The 27,094-nt window shown below is 50.9% G+C and overlaps 1 protein-coding gene and 1 long non-coding RNA gene across 4 annotated transcripts in view; one reads left to right on the top strand and one right to left on the bottom strand.

Annotated features, from left to right (window-relative positions):
- Positions 1–26,706, bottom strand: part of LOC144804085 (estradiol 17 beta-dehydrogenase 5-like) — a 182,601-nt gene extending 155,895 nt beyond the window's left edge. The window contains exon 1 of the mRNA XM_078671898.1: positions 26,546–26,706. Within this exon, the coding sequence (XP_078528024.1) occupies positions 26,546–26,632 (87 nt within the window). The 5' untranslated portion in view covers positions 26,633–26,706. The remainder of the gene's footprint in view (positions 1–26,545) is intronic.
- Positions 1–27,094, top strand: part of LOC144804246 (uncharacterized) — a 467,319-nt gene that overhangs the window by 140,996 nt on the left and 299,229 nt on the right. The gene's annotated exons all lie outside the window — the stretch shown is intronic.

Here is a 27,094-nt window from a genome sequence, read left to right as displayed (position 1 = left end):
CAGGGGTTATCTTCAGCGTGTAACTCCCTTGCACAGACTAGAGTGGTGGTTTCTGCCTGGCTGTGGCGCATACCATAGCAAACCAGAACTCTCATTTCTAACAGTATTAATGATATTACATCCAAGGACAGTCATACCCCACAGAGCATTCTCTACCTTTAAAAGGGCACCTCCTATACAAGTGCATTAAATATACTGCTCCCAGTAATCCTCACATCGTTTTATCAGGGCATTAAATATATTACCTTCCTTGAGCCTCATGCCTTCTGGACCCAGATTTTGATGACAGCACCATGAAGGACCCTTGTGCTTTCTAGATTAGGTCATAAGTGGTATAACCTAAACTGTAAGAGTCCTTCAGCATTAAATTATATCACCCAAAGGACACTAACAAGTTTAGTACTGGGGTTTTAATAATGTCATCTCCATAACCCTCATACCTTAAGCATCAAGGGCCATATGTAGGTAAATCCCAAATACTGATTCCTAAATACCGATTTTTATTGAATTTATCGGTAATCAGAAATCGGTATTTGGGATGTAGGTAAAAATTCGGTAAAAAATACTGATTCAGTAAAATTCGGTAAAGAAATACCGAATATCCAAAACCGATCGGTAATTTCCGATCCGGAAATGACTGATTCAGTAAATACCGAATCGGTAAATACCGAATCGGAAATTAAAAAAACAGAAACAATTAAGGAATCAGCCAATCCGGTGCAACCACCCCTCTTCCCAACCAGAAAGTGGCCACACCCCTGCAGGTGCACTCAATCTGAAGCTGCTGGAGAGGCTTGCAGAGCAGAGCAGAGTCCTCGAGCCCTTTGAAACTTTTTCTGCTTGAAAACTGCAAAATGGCAAGCAAAGATACTGACAGGGAAGGTGGAGAGAGGAAGAGAAAGGTCAAATTCAGCACCATGGAGCTGCCAGTCCTTGTGGAGGAGGTTGTAAAGGAGCACCACAAGTTGTTTGGGAAGCAGTCCCTGCAGGTTGCAGAATCTGCCAAGAGGAAAATCTAGCTGGCAATACAGGCTAAGGTCAATGCAATAGGAGTGACCCACTAGGGACATTGACGACCTGAAAAAGAGGTGGTATGACCTCCGGAGCGTGACTAAGAGGAAGATGGCTGAGCTCCACAAAGAGGCAAACCTGACAGGAGGAGGGAGGAACAGGGCACCTGCCCTGACAGAGCTTGAGGAGCTGGTGGAGTCCACCATTGAACCAGACAACGTCTGTGGGATTGGGAATGCAGACAGCTCAGCCCGAGCTGCAACCAGAAAAGGTAAGAAGCATGCACAGCAATCACCCCCACCCCTTCCCCTTCCCCAATGTGGTAGGTTCAACCCCACTTCAGTACAGGTTTTGGAATATACTAGCAATGCATTATGGGAGATGTAGTCATTGAAACACATACCATGTCAGACAGCACACCAAACAACAAGGCATGCGACATACATCTGTGAAGAGCAAGATGAGGCCATAGCGACAGTGTATCAGTGATGAGAATTTAATTGTATTAGTAGGGCTGCAGGAACACAGAGCTAATGTTAGATTTTCTGTCCACAAGCGAGACATCTCGCAAGCGTCCACAGGACAAGGAAGGGAGTGCACCATGGAGGGAAGACACACAGGAGGCGAGCATAAGCGCAGGGCAAACCACCCAGGAAACTGCTGCATCAACAGCACAGCCAGCCTCCCAAGACCTTCCTGCGTCACCACACCTGCAGGCCTCCCAAGACCCTCTAGCATCACCACAGCTGCAGGCCTCCCCAGAGCATTTTGGCTCACCTCTACTCCTGTCCTCACCTGAACTAGTTGCGTCACCAGCTGCAAGAACACCTGCAGTCCAGAAAACCAAAAGGCATGTCTTGGCCACACTAATGGAAATGGAGTCTTCTGCAGGGGACACGTTGGGGGGTGACAGTACAACCGTGGCAGTGCAGGACAGCAATGCAAATCAGCAGTCCACCTCCGAGGGGGCCCACACAGGTGGCAGACGCCGCAGGGCCAGAGACAGCAGTCAATCACGACATGGCGAGGGTCCTGATGTCTTCTGCAGACTGGAGGCCAGTATGGTGAAAGTGCAGCGGATGCAGGGGAAGGCCATCCAGTCTGTCTGAAGGCAGATGCGGCACCTAAATGTCAATGTTGAAAACATTCATAAGGGCATCAGCTCTATGGCGGAGGGAATGAGGGAGATGGCTGCGGGCATGCGGGACATGTCCCAGTCTGTGCTGCTCTTATGCAGCAAGTTGGACGAGGACAGGGCAACAAGGCGGAAGGAGAGGCAGAGGGCAGAACAACACACAAGGGCAGTCAACCGCCTAGCAACTGCCACTTCCCTGCTTTGCAGGCGCTGCATGAACATGCAGGAGGGACTGTCACACAGCAGCATTCAAGTCTCCAGGGGCCCTGTGAGGGTGACAAGTGCAGTGGAGGGACTGCTGACTGCTCAGTCAGCTAATACTGTTGCTCTGGATGTGGTGGAGAGTGAGGAGAGCACCATTAGGAGCAGCATAACCCCCCCAATTCCTGATACCCGGAGGAGCAGCAGGCTCCATGGGGCTGGCACTGCCCACACTGCCAGTGAGGACAGACAGCCATTGACATCGAGCACCTCTACGTGTGCCCGCAAACACTAAGGATGCCCAGACTACCTGGCCTGGAATGGGTAAAGTAACCCAGGACTTCCATAATGGATGGCTACTATTGGACTGCCACATTTGGGACTTTTTTTGCGTACTGGCATAGTGCCACTTAATTAAACTACGTTGTGTAGATACTACAACTGGCTGTGTCTCCTTACTTACTTAGAAATAGTTGCGTGTGATCTCTGCCCGTCTCTGTCTCCCATCTGTTGCTTGCGCAACTCCTGCTGTGTTGGGCTCAGGGTGTGCACATTCATCATCGTCATCCTCAATATCTGTCAATTCTACTGCTGTTCCTTTCTTTGTGGCAAGGTTATGCATCATTGCACAAGTTGCTATGATTTTACAGCAGATGAGGGGTGAGTACTGACGTGCGCCTCCGCTTTTTTGGAGGCAGCGGAACCTGCTTTTTAACAGTCCAAAGGTGCGCTCCACAACATTGCCAGTAGATTTGTGTGCACCGTTGTATCGTCTCTTACTTGGGGTTGATGGGTTCAGGTATGGTGTTAGGATGAACGAGCGTACGGCATATGCACTATCGCCTATGTGGGAAAGAGAGAGCCATTAGTCACATGCACCACCACGCCTACATCTGCAGTTTCTGTTAGGGTGTGTTATAGTTTTTTACCTAAAAGGTATCCTTCTCCAAATTCCCCTGCTGTCAGGCGTGTGTAGATCCCACTGTTCTGGAAGTTGTAGGAGTCGTGGGTGCTTCCTGGCAATTTTGCCACGATGTCTGTGATTATGTTGGCAGCATCACATATTACCTGCACATTTATTGAGTGTGTGGACTTTCTGTTCCTGTAGATGAACTCTGTGCCAGCAGGTGGGCAGATTGGAATGTGTGTGCCATCTATGCAGCCGATCACTTGTGGAAACTGGGCCATTTGGTAGAAGTCAGTCTTCGTCTTCAGCAGTTCCGCATGTGTATCAGGGAAGCGGATGTAATGATGCATTCTCTGCATCATGGCCTCCAGGAACTTCCTGAAGAAACGGGACAAGCAGCTCTGGGACACCCCACCTACCGCAGCTATCACCCCCTGGTAACTGCCAGATGCAAGCAGGTGTAGTCTACAGAGCACCTGAACATGTGGAGGTATGGCGTGCGCCCTTGGTGTTGGGTGCCCCTGGAGGGGGTGCAGGTCCCTTATCAAGTCCAGGATGGTGTGGGGATGTAGCCTGTACCTTTCATGGATCTCTGCCTCTGTAAGTTGGAAGAGTATGATCCTCTGTCTGTAGACTTGTTCCTTCCGTCTCCAGTGCCTCTCTCCTGCTGCCTGTAGCCATAGCCGCCTTGTTATCACGTAGAATGCCGCCATTGTGATCACACTGTTGCATTTTGGGGCCTGTTTTATGGTGTGCACCTGGTTACCACTTGCTTTCAATCCATGGTAATTACCGACTCTTAAATACTGAATTACATGAAATTCGGTATTTTAGAAGTTACCTACATCTTCATTCTCATTTTCACAGTTTCTTATTTACCGATTCGATAAAAATGAATTTGGTAAATACCGATTCGGTAATTTTGGATTTGGTAATGATGAATCGGTATTTACCAATTCATATTTACCAAATCCTTAAATTTGGCCTCCTACATCTCAAATGCCTAAACACCGGTCGGTAACTGCAAATTTACAGAATTTCGGCCGTTACCGACCGGTATTTAGCTACCTACATATGGCCCCAAGTTCTTAATGATATTGCTCTAGGGAACCTCTCAGATTCTGCACCAGGGCAGTCATAATATTCTCTCCAGTGACCTTCACACCTTATGTTCCTGAGCATTATTGATATTGCCCCAGGGGCCATTACACCTTCTGTATCAGGGCATTATTGATATAATCCCCAGTAACAATCATACTCTAAGCACCAGGGCCTTAATGATAGTGCCGTGGGAAGCCTCACATTTTCTGCACCAGGGTATGAATGATATCCTTCCTAGTAACCTTGATAAATCAAGTACCAGAGCATTCATTATTTTACACCAGGGACCCTCATACCGTCTGTTCAAAAATGTTAATGATACAATCCCCAGCAACCCTCATACCCTGGTACCTGGGCTCTGAAGACATAGAGCCAAATGTAATAAAGTTTTGTGCACTCAATGGAGCAAAGGTACTTGCCGTGCTGCCTTGTGTGAAATGGAGGGGGCAGAAATGCACCATATCTACAAAGATATGCTACACTACTGCTCATTCCTTGCACTGGTGCACTGTGTGCTGCCTAACACAAAACCAGTAATTCTTGCACCACAGTGCCTGCTGATGTTAGGGTAGGATTGCTTTTGATGCACCATGGTTACCTTCCTGCACAAAAACAATCCTTAGAGCACGGGTACTCATAGTACGGCCCGCGGGCCAGCAGCGGCCCGGCAAGCTTTCCGTGGCGGCCCGCGGACCATGAGACATCGTACCGTGTTTCAAAAAGTGTCTTCAAACACTCTGCTGCTCTGTGGGGGCCGGGCCATTCATTCCGGCGAGGTCAGAATGGAGCTGCAGGGGCGCTAAAAGAAGGTGGAATTACACAAAGTCCCATTAACATGCAAATAGTCTTGTTAATGACCTGTGAAGTGCTCGGGTGGGGCTGTGTGTCTGTGCGCGCTGGGGAAGCAGGCTGGGGAAGCTGTCTCAGCCTGTGACACACAGGCAGGGTGGGGTGACAGAGGGAGGTAGAGGGACAGAGACAGAGGGAGGGAGGAAAGGGAAACAGAGAAATGGAGACAGAGAAAGGGACACAGACAGAGGAAGGAGGGCGACAGAGGGAGGAGGGTGACGCAGTGAGGGAGACTGAGTCAGGAAAGGGGAGTGAGGTAAGCTAGTGAGGGAAGGGGGAGTGAGGGAGGGGATAAGGGAGGGAGTGAGAGAAGGGGAGTGAGGGAAGGGGAGGGAAGGGGAAGGGAGGGAGTGAGTGAGGGAGTCAGGGAGTGAGTGAGGGAGTAAGTGAGGGAAGGGAGGGAGTGAGGGAAGAGACTGAGTGAGGGAAGGGAGTGAGTGAGGGAAGGGAGTGAGTGAGGGAAGGGGAGTGAGGGAAGGGGAGTGAGGGAAGGGGAGTCAGGGGAGGGGGTGAGGGAGGAGGTGAGGGGAGGGGGTGAGGGAGGGGTGGGAGGGAAGGGGGTGAGGGGAGGGGTGGGAGGGAAGGAGAGTGAGGGAGTAAGGTAAGGGAGTGAGGGAAGGGGAGTGAGGAAGTAAGGGAAGGGAGTGAGGGAAGGGGAGTGAGGGAAGGGACAGGAGGGAGTGAGGGAAGGGGGTGAGTGAGGGAAGGGGGTGAGTGAGGGAGGGAAGGGGTGAGTAAGGGAGTGAAGGGGAGGGGAGGGAGGGAGAGAGGGAAGGGGAGTGAGGGAAGGGGAGTGAGGGAGAGAGGGAAGGGGAGGGAGGGAAGGGGAGTGAGGGAGAGAGGGATGGCAAGGAAGTGAGGGTGAGGGAAGGGAAGTGAGGGAGGGAGAGGGGGAATAGGGAGAAGGGAAGTGAGGGGAAGGGAAGGGGAGTGAGTGTTAGGGAGGGAAGGAGAGGGAGGAAGAGGGAGGGAGAAGGAAGGGGAAGGAGAAGGAAGGGGAGGGAGTAGGAAGGGGAGGGAGAAGGAAGGGGAGGGAGAAGGAAGGGGAGGGAGAGGGAAGGAGCGAGAGAGAGGGAGAGGGAGTGAGACAGTCCCAATGAGGGAGAGAGAGGGAGTGAGAGGCCTGAGAAAGTCAGAGTGATTGAGACAGAGGGAGACCATGAGGGAGAGAGGGAGATAGAGGGATGGAGGGAGGGAGGCAGAGAGAGAGAGAGATAGAGGGAGGGAGACAGAGAGAGAGAGAGAGATGTGTATGCGGGGTCTGGTAGCTCAGTAGACGAAGGCGTGTGCTGCAGGGACCTGTGTTCAACCTCATGGTCACAGTTTTTTTTGTTGCTCTAGCCCCGCCCCCTCCCCCACTGACTCCGCCCCCACCGGTGCGGCTCTCGGGCACAAACCACACTGTAAATTTGGCCCCCGAGAGAAAGTTTGTAAGTACCCATGCCTTAGAGGCATATTCCTCGGTCTATGTGTGCTTCTTCAGAATGCAGCATACGTGCAAAGAGGAAGTAGGAAAGAAAAATAAAGATATATCTTTCTCGTGAAAGTGCACCATTTTTGCGCAAACCCCGATTTACTGCCCTTAGTAAATCTGGGTTTGCGTCTTTATGCATGGGTGGATGCACTGGAATCCTTAGCTTCACCCATGTAACACCTGCCCATCACAGTGTGATGCAACGAGGTGCAAGGTGCTGTGATATGTCACTTTTATTTACAATGTTGGCCCTTGCATGTCTTTGCAGATCTCTAGCATTTTCTGTTGTGGCGGAGTACAGAATCATAGTAAGTCTGGGCCATAGTGTTCAAGAAGTCTCACGCATTCTGTGCATACTCATTAATATTATTACCGAATGACAGAGCCGTTCCAGACATGGCCTTAGTCATCAAGAAACAAGACACACACTTCGGTCATGAATCCCCCTGTGCTCGCTGTGCCAGCAGGCCCCAACTTGCACTGTTTTATCAGCAGCAACTTTCCAGTCGTCCATCCCAGAGGCACTATCACCAGGGCACCGCTTAACGCCTTGGCCCCACCGGGGTTCCTGAACACTGGATACCCCCAAAGTTTCTTATCACACGCACAGGAATCTCAGGTAGGGCAGGAGAGTCCAGGACCACCAGCAGGTCAGTCCCCCCTCCCACCAGCCCGGAGACCCCATTGAATTATCGCCCTGTTCCAGGGTCCGACAGTCCATGCCAAAAAAGAGTCCACACCATTTTTCTTGCCCGGGGCACCGCCAATCCTGTCCTTAGTCTTAGGGGTGGGTGGGTGGGTACATTGCCACTAGTCTGCCATCTCTGGAGCTGTTGGAAAAGACAAAGAGGGTTTCCCAGTCTGTCCCGCCACTTGCACCCTTGAATGACGCTTGTTGGAAATGGGATCCCCGGCCGGCCAGGGCTTTCGCCAAAGTCAGTCAGAGACCACCACCCCCAAGTCAGGGCAAGGGAGTTACACGCCAAGATAACCCCTACTCACCCTCTAGGTAACGTGGCGCGAGCAGCAAGGCTAAACTTGGAGGCGATGTAAGTTAAGTATTTGCGCACGCACCCCAGCAACAACAACCAAAGGCCCACCACAAAGGAAACTCCACACAAGGTTATATAAAAATAGCCTTTGTATTACACCAAAACACATTAGATAAAACACACACTTTACAATGTGCCAGAGGCACGGGCAGAATTTACAGGGGGATATTTACAAGACAGGGCCACCTGGACCACTGTCAGGAATCAGAAGTAACACTTTTAGAAATAGCACTTAGAAGGTAAAATATAAATTTACTTTAGCACAAAATAGCACACAACCAGTAACTACTGGTAACAGGACCTCACTAGCACCACCTGCACTAGGGAGAAAACAACCACCTATGTATCACAATACCTGTAGGGGTGTAAGAGGAAAACACATGATGCAATGCATAACATTCATTCAGAGGTGTAAAGGCACATGACGCATAAACAATACATTCAGAGGTGCATAGAAAGTACAATTGCGCCAAACTCATGTAAGTCACCACCTGTGACTGTCCCTGGCCCTCTGGCCTTGTTGGGGCTAGGACGCCCTGTGTCCAATGTCCAGGAGCCTAAACGTAGCAGTTGCCCACAAAGTGCTGGGCAACTGGCGCAACAATGTTTGAGCCTGCCAGGGCTCAAGAACAACAATGGGGCCAATGTGGGAACCTTGCTGACTCTGGCCAACTGACTGTCCCCTGAGCCCCTCTGGGCCCTAGAAAGGAATGAGACCCTCAATAGCCTCTGGGGATTTTAACCAACCAAAATGCCCCCCCCCCCCCTGAGCCTCTCAGGGCTCTAGGCAAAGGACTTGCACCAACGTTGGAGTCCCCCCTCTGGGGACTCGAAATTAATAAATGCCCCCTTGAGCCTCCCTGGGCTCCTGAAGCAGAAATGACTGTGGCAATGAGCCTCGCCGGGCTCTCAATGAACAAATGGCCCCCAGGAGCCTCGGGCTCCTAAATCAATATGCCACGTTGGAGTCCCTCACGGGGGACTCGAGAACAGGTAATGCCCTGAGCCTCTCAGGGCTCGTCGCTAAGGTGGCCAGGGGGGGCCCCTCTCGGGGGACCCCAGAACAGCTGGAGAGCCACTCGGGGCTCCACACAACAAGAAATGCGGGCGTCGGGGGAGCGGCCCTCTGCCAACTGGGGCCGCTCGGGTCACACAGAGGAACGCCCACGCACTCACCGGGTCTCGCTGGGCCGGATGCGTCTCCTCTTCCTCGCCAGGCGTCTCAGGGACACGGCCGGCAGTCCTTCTCCTCGCTGCTCGGCTCCGGGGGCGGGACTTCCGGTTCGCCTCTCCCGGGCCGCGCAGCGATTGGTTGCCGGTCCCAGTACTTCCGGGTCGTCGCGGGCAGCGCGGCGGCCCGTTTTAGGCAGGCAGGCGGGCTCCCTCAAAAAAGAACGAAGCATCCAAGGATGGGGCAATGCCGGGTGGGCTCCGGTTTCGAAATTAAATAGGGAGCGAGGTAGGCACTCGCGATGCGCCGCAAATCGGCCAAATCAGGCGGGCAGATGCCGGGTGGGCACCGGCTGGACACAAAGCGCTCCCAAGCGCTTAGGGGCTAAAGAAAGCGCTCCTAGCGCTAGAAATATAAGCAAAGCGCTATTAAGCGCTGGGGGCCGAAATCAAGCGCTCCCAAGCGCTAGGAGGAAAATGCAAGCTCTTCCAGGCGCTGGGGGACTCAAAAGCCCAGGGACCAGCACCAGAGCTGCCTAGGCAGGCAGGGGGGAGCAAGGCTGGGCCCAGAGCCAGCTCACTGGGTCTCCAGGCAGGGAGACACCCCAAGTGGCGGTCCTCTGGCCCAGCAGCAGCAGCCACAGCCCCCTCAGGATCCTGGAAGAGAACAACTTCAGTGGGGACACAGCCCCATTTTTATACAGTGCATTCCTTTGTCTGAGGGTGCAGAGTGGGGGCGGAACCAGTCGCAGCTGGTTCTTGAGTACTCTGTTTACCTCAACCACCCTCTCTATTCACTGGCAGGGCTGGGTCATTAGACACACCACAGGGGGGTGGAGCCAGCATTGTGTGGGGGAAAACCCAGCCCATCCAGGACACAGGTACACTCCTCCCACACATCACTCATGCTAATCTCCCACTCACCACCGGGCAGACCCATCCAGACTTCCTGGAGCCTGGCATGCCAGCCAGCTCCAGCCAATCACACGCCAGCACCCTCACAGCACACGTACAGCCATGTCTAGAAATGGCGCTTCCCTACTAGACACATACATGCTGCATACACCATCTCGCAGCATTCACTCTCACGAGTTCACACATACCAGACTCAAGCCTGTACACCCCACGCATCAGGAACTACCAGGGACACATACATTCCCCATGCATTCCTATGGGCGGGCAGGCCTAGCTCAGCACATGCACTCAGAGTGCGCACGCACTTTCCACTGGGACACAGTGAAAAGGCGCAGAATCCCTAAAATCACCATTGCCAGGTCACCATTTCACGCAAAAAGTCTAGGGGTGAACCTGCCCTAAGGGCCAAAGTCCAACACAACCCCCTTCCAGCCAAAACGCAGGGTAGAACAATCACCACCGTGATGGACTTCCCTGCTTGGGGCGATAGAACACGGACGCGGGCCCGCAACTGCAGGGACACCCTCCTGTTCTACGCCACGGTGAACCCATGCGATTCCTTCTCAACACACTGTCTGGACCAACTGGGCTACCCCACTGGTACTCCCAAGTTGTCCGCGGCCAGAACCAGGCCCTGGGCCACCCAGGTGCCACTGGTCCATGCCAATTCGCAGAGCGGGGGGTAGTAACCCCTGGCACATAGGAGCCATTCTCCACTCTTCCTGTCTGCCAGACAGGACTAGACTGCCACTGGTACTCCAGCCTAGGGTCTACAACCTCAGGCGGACCAGGAGTCTCAGGGAAGGCTCTCCTCCCCTTACCTCTTCTTCTAGGGTTCCTCCTCCTCCGGCGAGGGGTACACCTAGAACGCCATTCCAACCCAGGGCTTATCCACTCAGGTTGCACCGGGGTCAGAGGTGGGCTCTCCCACCCTCTGCACCCCCTTCCAGAGGTCTACCCTCTCCCACCTGGAGAAGTTCCTCTGGAAGAAGAACCGGTCAGGACACTAGTTACAGTCGTCCTACCCTTCAGGTCAGGCTGATCCTGAACCTGGCCTTCCAACCTCTGGTCTACAACCTTCGGTGGAACAATTGCCTGGCACTCCAGGACTTCTGGGGACTTACACTCCATCCCCCTGAGGCTAACAAATGAGACATATGTTGTGTGACTGTCTGTCTGGCGCAGATCTCCCGCCCTCTGTACACCTGACAGTGCGTGACGATCCCCCAGACCAGAAGTGGCGCCACCCGGGTCCCCCCAAGAAGATCTAACCCAACTGGCTAGTCCCTGGTCCACTGGTGCATCCACTGGGAAACTCATCCCCCAATCACTCCTCACGCTGGACTCCTGTACCCTCCCTACCGGAGCGGTACTGCCAGACTCTAGAACCACAGGAGCTCTGGTTACAGACACTCCAGGTCCTCTACTCACTAGGAGATCCTCCTCAAATGGGCTAACAGGACAGCCTAGGTCCCCAACCTGGTGTTCCCTACAGAAACCATCCAAGTCCTGAGGCAGGGCTTCGGGCGTCTGGGGAACCTCGGTCTCCCCCTCACTCCTGCTCCACTGAGCCAGGCAGTGAGCCCCTACACCCTCCTCGCTATCCTGGGACCTAGCTGGGCTACACTGAGCCTCTTCCACCACGCTGGGCTGGAAGATACCTGAACCACTACTTTTGGAGTCACTCCCTAATGACCCTAGAGAACCTTTATCACTCTCCCAGCGCTCTGCTTCCTCAGCAAGCGCCCAAGGACTAAGGGAGTCAGACTTCAACAGGTGCTGGCGCAACTCTGGACAAACAACACTGAGCAACTGCTCCTTGAGAAACATATTCAGTACTTCGTCTTTCTCATCATCCGAGCTAGCGCCCAGCCAATCCCACATTGCATCAGAACAGTCATCCACAAAATACTTCCACTCCTGGTGGGGTGGTTTCCTAAGGTTCCTGAACTTCAACCTGTTCTCCTCCTCAAGGGAACAAGGGATCATACGTTGGGCACGGGGTAGGGGACTTCCTGCACTGAAGTCTAAATAGCTGCCACCACTGGACTCAGCCCTCCCCGGGGAATCCAGAAAATTAAAACTGCGCGCAGGGGATAGTCTATCCTCCAGAGCTACTTTGCCTCTGGTGGAGGCCCTCTCAGCCTCCTCTATCCTTTCCTGCGCTAAGACCCTCTCGGTCTCTAGCTGTTGCCTTCTAACGCCCAGCTGTGCCATAGCCTGGGCATGCTCTAGTCTGAGCTTTTCTAAAGCCAGCTGGTGCTCCCTTTCTCTCCTCCTATCTTCCAGCTCCTTTGGGGACAGGGAAAGGGATGAGGCGCTGCCTCCTACGCTGGACCCAGCAAGGGACTCCCTATCTATGGGGTCTCTACTCTCTACTGGCGTCCAGGTGCTGTCATCTTCTTCCTCCTCTTCTGAATCTTCAGGGCTCCCCACAGACCCACCACCCTCCTGGTGTGGGGCCCAGACCCTTTCCTCACTACGCTCACGATCCCAGTGACCCTCCTGCCATCTGACCAGGCGGTCCCTAAGGTCGTACCAGTTTGACTCACCCCTCCCTAGGTCTCTCTCGTCACAGAACCTTACCAGCTCCCACGTACTGTAGGTATCTAGATCACTGAAATCAAAGACAAGCTCCATCTTGGCAGACGTTCTAGAGAAGAGAGCACACAGGGAACCTAGGGGTCTGAGCTAACACAGGAGTACAAAATTCACAAAGGTATCAGCAAGCTCTCTACCCCAGAGAACTCACACTCACTTGCCTAGTGCCACACACCATTCATCCACACACAACCCTCCCCTCGGACTGGTAAGGCAGTTTCTACCACCCCTGATTCCTCAACCTGACCACAAGTGACACAGGTACCGACTCTGGGCGCAGGGTAGGGGACAAATGTACTGACACAATTGCACAATGATACCTTCAGGAGAAGAAAATATGAAACTTCCAAAAAACAATCCCCTAAAATGTGGTCATCTAAAATGCAGAGTTTTGTGGTGTGGCCAGTTACTACTGTGGTACAAGGCAAACACAAATCCTTATCCCACCGCTTGCCGCCAATGTTGGAAATGGGATCCCCGGCCGGCCAGGGCTTTCGCCAAAGTCAGTCAGAGACCACCACCCCCAAGTCAGGGCAAGGGAGTTACACGCCAAGATAACCCCTACTCACCCTCTAGGTAACGTGGCGCGAGCAGCAAGGCTAAACTTGGAGGCAATGTAAGTTAAGTATTTGCGCACGCACCCCAGCAACAACAACCAAAGGCCCACCACAAAGGAAACTCCACACAAGGTTATATAAAAATAGCCTTTGTATTACACCAAAACACATTAGATAAAACACACACTTTACAATGTGCCAGAGGCACGGGCAGAATTTACAGGGGGATATTTACAAGACAGGGCCACCTGGACCACTGTCAGGAATCAGAAGTAACACTTTTAGAAATAGCACTTAGAAGGTAAAATATAAATTTACTTTAGCACAAAATAGCACACAACCAGTAACTACTGGTAACAGGACCTCACTAGCACCACCTGCACTAGGGAGAAAACAACCACCTATGTATCACAATACCTGTAGGGGTGTAAGAGGAAAACACATGATGCAATGCATAACATTCATTCAGAGGTGTAAAGGCACATGACGCATAAACAATACATTCAGAGGTGCATAGAAAGTACAATTGCGCCAAACTCATGTAAGTCACCACCTGTGACTGTCCCTGGCCCTCTGGCCTTGTTGGGGCTAGGACGCCCTGTGTCCAATGTCCAGGAGCCTAAACGTAGCAGTTGCCCACAAAGTGCTGGGCAACTGGCGCAACAATGTTTGAGCCTGCCAGGGCTCAAGAACAACAATGGGGCCAATGTGGAAACCTTGCTGACTCTGGCCAACTGACTGTCCCCTGAGCCCCTCTGGGCCCTAGAAAGGAATGAGACCCTTAATAGCCTCTGGGGATTTTAACCAACCAAAATGCCCCCCCCCCTGAGCCTCTCAGGGCTCTAGGCAAAGGACTTGCACCAACATTGGAGTCCCCCCTCTGGGGACTCAAAATTAATAAATGCCCCCTTGAGCCTCCCTGGGCTCCTGAAGCAGAAATGACTGTGGCAATGAGCCTCGCCGGGCTCTCAATGAACAAATAGCCCCCAGGAGCCTCGTGCTCCTAAATCAATATGCCACGTTGGAGTCCCTCACGGGGGACTCGAGAACAGGTAATGCCCTTAGCCTCTCAGGGCTCGTCGCTAAGGTGGCCAGGGGGGGGCCCTCTCGGGGGACCCCAGAACAACTGGAGAGCCACTCGGGGCTCCACACAACAAGAAATGCGGGCGTCGGGGGAGCGGCCCTCTGCCAACTGGGGCCGCTCGGGTCACACAGAGGAACGCCCACGCACTCACCGGGTCTCGCTGGGCCGGATGCGTCTCCTCTTCCTCGCCAGGCGTCTCAGGGACACGGCCGGCAGTCCTTCTCCTCGCTGCTCGGCTCCGGGGGCGGGACTTCCGGTTCGCCTCTCCCGGGCCGCGCAGCGATTGGTTGCCGGTCCCAGTACTTCCGGGTCGTCGCGGGCAGCGCGGCGGCCCGTTTTAGGCAGGCAGGCGGGCTCCCTCGAAAAAGAACGAAGCATCCAAGGATGGGGCAATGCCGGGTGGGCTCCGGTTTCGAAATTAAATAGGGAGCGAGGTAGGCACTCGCGAAACGCCGCAAATCGGCCAAATCAGGCGGGCAGATGCCGGGTGGGCACCGGCTGGACACAAAGCGCTCCCAAGCGCTTAGGGGCTAAAGAAAGCGCTCCTAGCGCTAGAAATATAAGCAAAGCGCTATTAAGCGCTGGGGGCCGAAATCAAGCGCTCCCAAGCGCTAGGAGGAAAATGCAAGCTCTTCCAGGCGCTGGGGGACTCAAAAGCCCAGGGACCAGCACCAGAGCTGCCTAGGCAGGCAGGGGGGAGCAAGGCTGGGCCCAGAGCCAGCTCACTGGGTCTCCAGGCAGGGAGACACCCCAAGTGGCGGTCCTCTGGCCCAGCAGCAGCAGCCACAGCCCCCTCAGGATCCTGGAAGAGAACAACTTCAGTGGGGACACAGCCCCATTTTTATACAGTGCATTCCTTTGTCTGAGGGTGCAGAGTGGGGGCGGAACCAGTCGCAGCTGGTTCTTGAGTACTCTGTTTACCTCAACCACCCTCTCTATTCACTGGCAGGGCTTGGGTCATTAGACACACCACAGGGGGGCGGAGCCAGCATTGTGTGGGGCAAAACCCAGCCCATCCAGGACACAGGTACACTCCTCCCACACATCACTCATGCTAATCTCCCACTCACCACCGGGCAGACCCATCCAGACTTCCTGGAGCCTGGCATGCCAGCCAGCTCCAGCCAATCACACGCCAGCACCCTCACAGCACACGTACAGCCATGTCTAGAAATGGCGCTTCCCTACTAGACACATACATGCTGCATACACCATCTCGCAGCATTCACTCTCACGAGTTCACACATACCAGACTCAAGCCTGTACACCCCACGCATCAGGAACTACCAGGGACACATACATTCCCCATGCATTCCTATGGGCGGGCAGGCCTAGCTCAGCACATGCACTCAGAGTGCGCACGCACTTTCCACTGGGACACAGTGAAAGGGCGCAGAATCCCTAAAATCACCATTGCCAGGTCACCATTTCACGCAAAAAGTCTAGGGGTGAACCTGCCCTAAGGGCCAAAGTCCAACAACGCTGGCTGGGAGAGTCCCCACTATCCTTAATTCCGGGTCCCCCTCCCCTAAAGGAAAGAGAAAACAGACCTCCCCCGAGATGCAACTGAGGGCTTCACACATCTAGGTGCAGGTGGAGCTGGTCATAGTGTGCATACAACCTGCGAATCGCCCCCATGAGATAACATCCTTTCCCTCCCCATCATCCTGGCCCACAGAGAGGCATCAGGCAGATAGTTGGTCATCAGGGAGTAGTCCTTTATTACACCTTAAAATATTCTTTAATTTGTTCATTGACAAAACACTTGATCATTTTATACAGGCATAGGTAAACAGAAGCACAGAAATGTTAACCCGAAAGAGGTAGGCTATTCCAAAGAATACATTTTTGCAAAAGATTGTATTCCGGTGAGTAGCCATCACAACACGGGCATTACCATGTGCTGCCATTACGACGCTGCTTTTACAACGCAAGTCGTTTCAACGACTTGCGCTGGAGGGCGCTGTTGGAAAAGGAATAGTTTAATTTTCTATTCCAACACCTTCCCTACTGTAATGTGGGCTGGAGTTGGAATAGAAAATTAAACTATTCCACTATCCGGCGCTTACAGCGCAAGTCGTTGTAACGACTTGCGTTGTAAAAACAGCAGCGTAATGGCACGCGGGGTAAAAGCCCGCGTTGTAAAGTCATACAACCTTGTATTTCCATTCCAGACATGGCCTTAGTCATCAGGATATCAAGACACGCACTTCAGTCATGAATCCCCCTGTGCTCGCTGTGCCAGTAGGCCCCACTTGCACTGTTTTAGCAGCAGTAACTTTCCAGTCCTCCATCCCAGAGGCACTATTGCCAGGGCACCGCTTAACGCCTTGGCACCCACCGAGGTTTCCTGAACACTGGATACCCCCCAAAGTTTCTTACCACACACTCCGGCATCTCAGGTAGGGCAGGAGAGACCAGGACCACCAAAAGGTCAGTCCCCCCTCCCGCCAGCCCGGAGTGCCCATTGAATGCTCGCCCTGTTCCAGGGTCAGGCAGTCCATGCCAAAAAGGAGTCCACACCATTTTTCTTGCCTGAGACACCGACACAGGGAAAGGAGATCAATGGCGCTCTCGCCCTCACCCCCACCTAAAACTTGACCACCTGACCCCACTGCGATAAGCCCTAGAATGGTTTGTATGAACAGTTTGAGTCCTTTGTTAGACAGATGCACTCTATCCGGCAAATATCACTCCGTATTGGTTATCCGGATCAGATTATGACTGACCGTGTGGAGTTAGGATCCAGCTCCTGTGGTCATGCCCCTCGCTCGATGGTACCTGAATATTGTTGGCATAAACCACACTCTGCATGAGATCCACAACAATTATTTGACTAGAGCCCTGCCCATAGAAGTCAACATTAGAGGAACGATGAGGACTCAACAATGAGTGCCCTGCCCATAGAAGTCAATATTAGAAGAATGATAGGGACTCAACAAGGAGTGCCATGCAATATGCTATGCAGGTAAAGCCAAAAGTGGCAGACTGGGGCCCCCTCAGCCATTTGCGGGGGCGCCTGGCTATTACAGGCCGGCATTGCCTTGGGCTCAGGTACAATCCCTGCGCTGGCTATGAGGTGCCAGTGACAGACACCCACCTCAGCGTACCCGACACCGACCACGATTCGGGCCCAAGGGGTCTATGAAATAACAGGCATTTACTAACGATAAATGTATTCATGTGCATGGAGGCCTGAAAAATACCTACCTGCTAAAGGAAAATTCAGGTTGCCTTACCCATACAAACAAAAAAAAACATATGTGACCTGAGAGCTTTTCGCCCATGTATGCTGGCACCTCGATGTTCTTTCGAGTGTACTCGCCGTGCTCGGTGCCGGCAGCACGCCATACCCTGCACCGATTTTTGATCCATCTTTTTGCAGTCATGCAGCTGCCATCCTATCATAGTGCACCTTCCTGCCATCGACAGCAAATAAGGAAAAAGATGTTCAGTGCCCATCCTGATTGCTGTGCAGAACACAGATATATTCCATTTTATTTGCTTGCCATATTGAACCAAACCCCCCTCCTATAGCCTGCAACACACCGACTAAGGTCCTATCAATTAAACGGAGGGTACCCCACAGCCATGGAAGGGTGGTATTCCCATCTTGTGGTGCCGCATCCATTGGTGGTAGAGGAAGTCTGAGCACACCGAAGTGAGGTTAACTAGAGGTTGCGGATTATACAGCAGGCCTCGTGCCATGTGTATTAACTCACCAAATATGCATTTTAATGCACACGCTGATTACTGCAGAGTACCATGCCGCGTAAACTGTTTGCCCATCAGAGAGCACTAAAGGACAAGTGGCAGGCCCAGTTTATCCGAGATCCAACAGAAAAGCAACAAACCCGCGTGTGATGACAAGGTATACCGCCTCAGGTCGTAGCGCGCCCAGAGATTTGTGAACACCTAGCCTGCACTGCCCCTCAAAGGTATGTCGAACCTTAATCACCATAAATAATACTAGATATGTGCTGCCATCTACTGGAGGCGTTTATATTCTATTGTGAATGAAACACAGTTTACTGTGCCAGATACACTTTTCATAATTGCGCAGCAAGAAATTGAATTCAAATCACACCTTTGCTTTTGGAGAAAAAGTTGACCCCTGGACTCCAACATGTGACTTTCGTGCTACACAGATTGTAGAGATACGTAAGAACATAATCCCACAGATTTGCAAATACCTTACAATGCTGCAAAGGTTTGCAGCTGAGATTGTCGCCCCTGATATCACTATCTGCGTGTGAGTCAAGGAGACCAACTGTGTTTGTTTCTCACGCCGGACACAAATCTAGATTATGCGAGTGCCCCACATAAGGCTGCTTCTCGTGCTTCAGCTGTTTTATTGGGGACAATATTGCTGCTTCTGCACTTGTCATACAGCGCTTAAAAAGTGAAAAAACAACTTTAGAATTCGCACCAATACTTTGCATCTTTGAACTTGAACTTTGCCAGCCATCACTAAGAATATGTTTGAGGGCATTAAAATATCCACCACAGAGATCATTCTCACAGAGTACACTATGTAACTGGACATGAATTTAGCGCCATGAACGGAAGCAATAGAGTCTTGTTAGGAGTTTAGTGGCATCTTCGAGCAAGGAAGTTTTTAATGGGCCATACCTGAATCTATGCCCTTTGATGCTGCTGTCCCCCCTACAGAGAAAATTAGCTAACCCCTTATGTTCATAAAGGTGAAACACATGGCTCTCGAAGAAGGTCATGTGGGACCCGTCCACGCAGGGCCGGTGCTAGGCATGGGCAGCATGGGCAGCTGCCCAGGGCCCCCGCGCCTGCTGGCAGCCTTGGGGCCTCGCGCCTTTAAGGACTCCAGAGTTCCAAGGCCCAGGGCCTCCCCCACCCACCCCCGAGAGATTACATTTCTTCTTTTTTTATCACTCTGCCCTGCAGTCCTGTCTCTGTGGGCCTAATGGCTGCATCTGGATGTCGATGACAGTGATTAGAAAGTTAATTAAAGTGCCCTTGCCTGGGAAGTGCGCCCTGCCCCTGTGAAAGGCAGAATATCCTGCTGGGCACAGAGCAAAAGAATGGCGGTGCATCACAATGGAAACTCCTCACCTAGGACACGTGGAAAGGGAGCAGGGAGTGAATAACAGGGGTAAGATGAACAGAATAAAGTGTGTGTGGGGGGACCAGATAGGTGTGAGTATGGCATCGAGACAAGAGGTGCATGCAGAGGAGCAGTATCCGCATGCAAAAGTGGATGGAGTGGAGTTTAAAGTCTGCTGGGTTACTCGAGTCTTAGACCTGGTATTAAATTAATATGGACATTGAAAAGGGGCCTTAACTTTTCCTGCAAAAACATTAATCTAGTGTCTGTAAAACAAATGAAAATTCAGAAAAGCAGGTGATGAGACGGGCCGCTCTCCATTTTTGCAGTCACCCTCAGAGTGAAAACACAAATCTTAACTCTGCAGCAGCACAACTCTCTGCTGCCTTTAACCCCTTCCGTGCGGCCGCGATTCCCGCCGTGTGCGGCCGCTGCCCGAACAGGGCGGGCCGTGACGAACCCCAGCCGTCATCAGCACTCGAGCACCATGGAGCGTGACGGCTGGGGTTCGTCACCAGCATGGAAGGGGTTAATGCAACTTCAACAACACTCGTTATAGTTCTTTCACAGTCTCATCATGTCAGAACTGGAGCATTTTCGATATTATATACAAGGAAGCCATAGATGTTGCTTATTTATCGTATGCAACTGATAATCACTGACAAAGCCAATAGTACTGGCCACCCCACAACACCATTATTTTGCAGTGTTATACATAGCGTGACCCCCACCTGAAAGTATCAGAAGGCTTCATGTGACCACCAGGTGCATTACAGATGGAAATATTCATCCTTAGGCACGGGGAGATTACGGGATTGGCCCAGAACCACAGAATGTTTGAGCCTCGCGCCAGACTCTACTCTGCTCCACCAACTTCCAAGCCGGCCACCCCAGCCATTAAGTCATACCCTCTCCCCATTGCTAAACTAACTTAGGGCTCGAGTCGGGGTACCACGTGGGTGGACAGCATCCCCCCATTTATTTTACCGGGAGCTCGATAACTATAAACTGCAACTGAGTGCAAGTCACCTTTCGTGATGTCACTTCCTGTTGTGGGGAACTTCAGACCCTCTGTGCGCCTTTCTGCAAATATAGTGCTGACCAAAGTGGGCGACAAGTTGTGCCGACACAGGTCAATTGGTGGAAATGTAAATATAATTAGCATGTGGTGGCATCCCCAGCAGATCAAACCTACTTTGAACCTGGCCTCCGTGAGCTAATTTCGCTTGAGCCAAATTGTATAGTCTGAGGCCTGGATCAAACTACCGCCTCGAGGGTCAAGAAAGCGATGGCAGTTGCTTCAAACCCCCCAATGCATTTTGGCTACTCCATCCCCTTAGCCCAATTTAATGGGCTAAGAGGATGGAGTAGCCAAATTGGGCTGCACCCCGTAGGTCAGAGAAAGGCCAGACTGTCCCGATAATTAAGGAGGATACAGATCACCCAACTGAATCCAGCCATGGTGGGTCTACACACACATGCACTGAAATTCAGCTCGACCTCCAACAATACATTTACAACTCGTGGTGTTTGTGTTGAATTTTCAGCCACAGAGCAGTGTGATGCACGTGTGCATGTTAGGATGCATTCAAACAAAGGGGCTGTTTGGCCACAACAGCTGTAATTGTTTTAGGTGATAATTTTAACTCATAAATTCTGCGGTTTGGGTCGCAAATACACTACCTAAGCCTCTGATCAATGTTGTGTCACATAATGCAGCAGGTAGAATCCCCTGCCTCTCAGCTTCCCCCATGGTGAGGACAGAGGAAACACCATCTCACTGTATGCTCAGACTGATGAAGAGCAATGGACCGACCCTGAAGCATAAGTATGTGCGATAGGAACATAGTCTCTTCTGCCATTGAGTTAATGTACAATTCCCTATCCAGTCGCATGGGCAACAGGATATCCCAGCCATCCAAGGCTAAAATGAATGGGGGACGGGTTACATTTACCCTGGAAATGCCACAGAGAAATAAACCACTGCCCTTGGAGGACAACGGCTCGTGAATTCTGCCGATGGTTGCGCCCACTTCGAAGCCTGTAATGCACCTTTTCTTTAGCCCAAAGTCCGACTAGAACAGAGAAAACAGAATGCCAGGCCCAGCAAACATTTCGACCCGTTCACTAAGTGGTGCTGAATTTATCAAGATTTATCAGCAAAAACTGTTAGATTACAACATACCCTCTTATTTTTATCTTTGGGATTTTTCCTATCATCTGTAAGTAAAGAAATTGACCAGGCCTAAAATTATCGACCCAACATATTCAGAAAAATAAGCCGCAACCACAGCCAGTCTGTATGTCACATACGAACCCATGCTGTGATGGTCCGATTGCTCAAGGGGGAACCGGACCTCGCTCTGTCCCCCAGCTTCCCACAACAAGACTCCCGCAAACATAGACCGGAAGAGAAACAAGCATTGGCATAGCCAAAAGGTCTCGCCTTCGGATCTTTTAAGTTTTTAGTTATGTTTTATATTATTGTATGTGAAAGTTCTAGTAAATGTGTTAAAACTTTCACGTACTATAATATAAAACATAATTAAAAAGTGAGAGTGGGGTGGCACAGAGAGTAGAAGCAGGGTGCTGTGGCATAGAGCTAAGCAGGCAGAAGGTCCTGGAAACACCCGGTGAGAGTGGGAGGGTGGGGAAGGGAGGCGGAGAGTAGAGACAGCGAGTAGGGTGCTGTGGCATAGAGCCGGACAGGCAGAGGGCACCAGAAGCACGGGGTGAGAGCAGGGGCGGGGGCAGAGATTAGAGACAGCGAGCAGGGTGCTGTGGCATAGAGCTGGAAAGGCAGAGGCACCGGAAGCATGGGGTGAGAGCGGGGCAAAGAGTCGAGACAGGGAGGAAGCAGGGTTCTGTGACATAGAGCCGGACAAGGAGTGAGAGTGCACAAAGAGGTAAAAAAAGAGTGGAGCGAGCTCCTCACGCTCATTTTCAAGCACTGCACTCGTGTTTGTGGCACGCCTTTGCTCGCTCCCGCAAGGTGGATGCCACCACAAGCACGAGTATGTGCTTCCAAAAAGAGCAGAGCGCGGCTAAAGGTCCTCCTATGCAGCGCATGCGCTTTGCGTATGCGAGACCTAAAAAAAAGGAACAGCATTTTGTCCATCCAGCATTTTTACTATGCTGGCTTTACGGTAGTAAACCATTAATTGCAACCTTGCATAACATTATTGTTAGAATCATCAGCTTTAAATTGGTCAGGTAGACTTTTTTTTCCACAAAACAGATGACCGGGCTAGGAGTGTGAAGAGAACCTTGGTGCTCTTTGCGCAGGGCTCGCACTTACAGAGTAGGGCTGGCAGTGACGTGTGATGATAACGTGCCATAGCTTTAAATGCCCTCGCACTGCCCAGTGAGAGGCAGCTGGGGAGGCACAGACTGAGGGCCTATCACCGTAGAAAGGTGAGAGTCGGCATGACACAAATAAACCGCTACAATGTCCACCAGATACAGGTGGGGAGGTGGCAGACATGGCGCGGCACTAGGTAAAGAAGTGGACACAGGACTTGGTGTTACCCATTCAATGAAAGGGGAAAATAAATTCAGCAAGAGCCTGGCACTGCCCACCATGTGACCGGGGAAAGAGGCGCAGAGAGGTCAGGCAGGGCCTTTCAGTGCTCATCCAGTGACTTCTGAAAAAGAAGCATAAATATGACTTGGTTCTGCCCAGGTGAAATGAAGTGCAGACAGGGCATGCACTTCCCACCCACTGACATGGGAAAAGAAGTGCAGACAGGGTCGTGCAGTGATGCATATATGTCTTTGTTGTGTGCAGTGCATTTTATTTGCAGATTTTATATAGCAGGAGCTCGACCCGAAGGTACTGGAGCGCCTTACATGAGCACCGGTTACGTTACACAAGGACACATTCATTTTGTTCGTAGGCACGGGGAGATTACGTGATTTGCCCAGAATCACAGGATGTGGAGTTGAGCCCGAGGCTTGAACCATGGTTACCTAGCTCCAAAGTCAGCAGTCTAGCCGTCAGACCACATCCTCTCTCTCATCTGGCCAGAGGTGCATTGTGCACCTCTGGCCAGATTCATACTTATGGAAGTGCACACCTTTTCATGTTATTGTGTAAAAAGAGTATGTTCTGTAAACTAGCCTCCACTATGCACAGCAGATACTGTGTGTATGTGTGTATATATATGTTCAGAATTTGAACAACTGAGTCTGTTTGCTGCTCTGTCCGTATGTATTTGTTTATGCACCCACACAGAATGATATGCTCTATATACAATCGTGAAGTGGGCGAACATATATGTAATGTGTCCAACTATACTGGTGATCACGCTCACTGAACAAATGTGTATATTTATTTACAATAGATCCTGCAAAGCATGCATGTAATGTCCGTAATGTGTTCAAGATAACACCATGCTCACTATACACAATTGTATGTTTCTATATACCTGATTCTGCTATGTGTACGTGTATGCATGTACCTACTGTGTGCAACATAGCATGTTTATAGTACACATCCGTATGTTAATATATAAATAATCTGCTTTGTACATGTGAGTAAGGGGCACAGAGAGCACTGATTTGTCACACTTTCTTAGTATTCACTTTATGGAGACAACAGTCACTGGATTGTTGTGAACGAGACGTGTGCATTTTGCAGAGGTGGCATCTTGGGGTGCTAGGCGTGGTCACGAAGAAAGGGCACATCTACACAGCTATGGACAATGTTTATCATAAAGATAGGAAGAGACAGGAAAGAGGACCGGAAAGGGAAGAAGGGAGTGAGGGATACATAGGCATGGGACATGTGTGGAAGGGATGGGGGGGTTGGGTGGTGTGCGATTGGGGGAAGAGAAGGAAACAAGTGCTGGAACTACCTTGGTTGTGGGGAGGGGAGGCAGTGAAAGGACAGAGAGCCACTGAAAGCAAAGAGAGGACTGCCGCTTGCAAGGGAGGAGAGGTGTGGTGAGCACAGATATTTATTTTATACTTTGCAGTTTTAGATAGCGTAGGCACCAGAAGCACGGGATGAGAGCAGGGGCGGGGCAGAGAGTAGAGACAGGGAGCAAGCAGGGTGCTGTGGCATAGAGCCGGACAGGGAGTGAGAGGGCACAAAGTGGCGAAAGAGAGTGAAGCGCGAGCGCCTTGTGCTCATTTTCAAACACTGCACTCGTGCTCCCGCAAGGGAGATGCCGCCACAAGCACAAGTGCAGTGCCTAAAAATGTCCAGAGCGACGGCTAAAGGTCCCCCCATGCAGCGCAAGTGCGCTGCCTAGGCGAGACCTAAAAACCAGCTTTAATCTCATTTATAAGAACAGGGCAGAATCCTTTAAATAAATTCTACTCTAGGCCCCAGAATCGCTCGCGGACCTCCAGTGCGAGAATGTTGCAGGATAAACAACAAAATGACACTCTAGTAATCTATGAATTATCCAAGGACACATTCCTCAAACGTATCCGTGGCTAAGCTCATGATTGTCCCCTCCACCACGCACCTCCATTTTTCGTCCTTACCTCGTCAGCCTCCCCGACGCACCTGATAAGATATGTTGGCGGTGCGCGGTGGATCGCAAAAACCACCAAACCATGCTCCCACTCCATTGTCTTAGCTTTCTGCGGTAACCCGTAGATTATAAATCACGGCCTGTCCATCGGGTATGAAGTCTACCACAGGCTCGCTATCGTATTCACTTACCCCAAATCCCCCTCTTGCCGCTAGCCCATGGCCGCTTGCGTATTCAAATCCTCCATCATCCATATCCCGCTTAGTGAGTTAAAAGCAGCATCTGTTGCCCGCTGCGTCTAGGCCTGAACACAAACCGAGCCCCAGGAAATAAATCACCCGGGGAATCTGCTCTTCGTTTTCCCGGGTCACCCAGCGTCCCCACATGCTACCACGTGCACATGCCAAATATCCCGGGCAGCGGGTATACTACTCACTCACCTAGTGCCCAGGCTTCAGTTAACAACACCAGTTAAAATTCAATTTCACACCATGCATAGAGGTAACATGCGGTCACGTGCATGCAATGCACTTAACCCAAGGCATCTGGGTTACTCAATACCCTAATGCCCTGGATTACAAATATTAACAACGTTGCGATGCAAAGAAAAGCTGCCGAAAAAAACTCACGATCATCAGTACCATGTTCACATGACATTGGCTATTCGCAACCATAGCACACCAAAATATGACTATCTATGCCATGAGGCCCCCTCCCAAACCCCCGAAGCTGAAGACCAGCCTAATAACAGCGTTTGCAAATTTTTTCGATTGTGTCTCACATTGGGTCAGAGAGACATCGCCCACCACTGGAGGAGACTCGTCTCGAGCCTCCCAGGGCTCAGGGATGTAAGCATCGATTGGACCTGTGTCGAATTGTGGAGATTCTGATGTATGAAGCAGGGGATGTTCCCAGAAACACAACAACATTTGGAGGGGCGGGTTGGAATATCACATCCAGGAACCTTAAGCAGGCGCCTTAGGCATTGCTTGCGCACCTACATGATCTTCTCCTACTTGATATGTGTAGTCCGTCACCCTGGAAAGACTTAAAACCATTATACAATAAACTCATGGCTAGTACATGTCTTGATTGTCCGGTACGACGTTACAAATTTAATATAGACAAATGTATGGTATGTTAGTTTTCAGCATGTTATAAAACCTCCATAAAGAAATTTAGAAGAAAAAAATCGTTCTCGAATTTTAGCAGTGCAGGACTACAGTTCATCTTGTCAAGAACACGGTAAATCAGCAATACTCCAGGGGTGAGACAAACACACAAATAGGGGGAAGCCATTGAATTAGGAGCAGAAAATTTACAGTGACGAGAAAGCCATCAAACATACGTAATGGGCATACAGCCCAATCAAAGAATATGTTAAAGTATTGGCTACAATGCTATCTTCAAGGAAGACCACATAAAAGAAATAGGAAAGTAACAAGATCACAGAAAGACACTCTAAAGAGAAAAGAAGGATATAAATGAAAAAAATGAAGTGAAGAAAGTGGGAGAGTGAAAAATTGGAAATAAGTAAAGAAATTAATGTACTATTAAAAAATAAAAGTAGAAAGCTGAAAGGGCGTTGATAAAAATAAGGTGAAATATCTTGAGGAAAGTGAAATAGTAAAACTGAAAATGCTAATAGAAAGGACACAAAAGAAACTAAGATAATGGGAAAGATGGAACCAAATAGACAAAATGAAGGACAGAAACAACAAGAACGATAAAGTAAGATGTGAAAATATGACACGAGGTTGAAGCGAGAAGAGAGAAGAGAGTCTGAAAGTCACAGAAAACAGTGGAGTGGTAGAGGAGGATAGGAACAGAGAGAATGTAAAAGTGCACTTAGGGACAACATTCCACAAATGAAATGCTTCGCTCTATTTCAGAGAATCTTAAATCAGACATGAATATGCACTTACGCTTTCAGATGCAAAAGTGCCGAAGGCCACCACAGGCATGGTGTGCCCGTCGCTGAGCTTGATACGTGACTCCTTGGTGAGAGTCATGGCGCGTGCCTTCTCTGTAGCCGCCTGCTTCCTTGCACAGTTCCAACAGCAAGCACAGCTCTCGAGGTGCCGAGGTCTTTCACCAGCCCTGGTAGACGCTGGACACGCCCTGGCACCAGCTGCAGGGCGTGTTTGACTTGAGTCCCAGGTAGCCGGTTTGCTTTTATTGGCTTGCCCGTGCGTTTTCTTTAAATGTTTAATTTAGTGTGGTAAAATTATTTTCCAAAACTCTGTTAGAAGACGCGCACAGGCACAGTTGCCACAAACAGGGCCGGCGTTAGTACTGGTGACGCCCATTGCGACAATATTTTTTGCTACCCCCCCTCCCACCCCCCTATATGACCTCCTTCTCGGATTCCCTCACTACCACCCAGCAAAAGGGCTCCTTATCTCTCCATAGCCCCTCTCTCAAATACTTTTCACTGTTTTAAAGTGCTGGAAAGGCTGGCTTTACTAACCCAC

This window comes from Lissotriton helveticus, chromosome 1_1 (assembly GCF_964261635.1).
Source record: "Lissotriton helveticus chromosome 1_1, aLisHel1.1, whole genome shotgun sequence".
Classification (NCBI taxonomy): Eukaryota; Metazoa; Chordata; class Amphibia; order Caudata; family Salamandridae; genus Lissotriton; species Lissotriton helveticus.
This window is presented reverse-complemented; position numbering and strand designations above follow the sequence as displayed.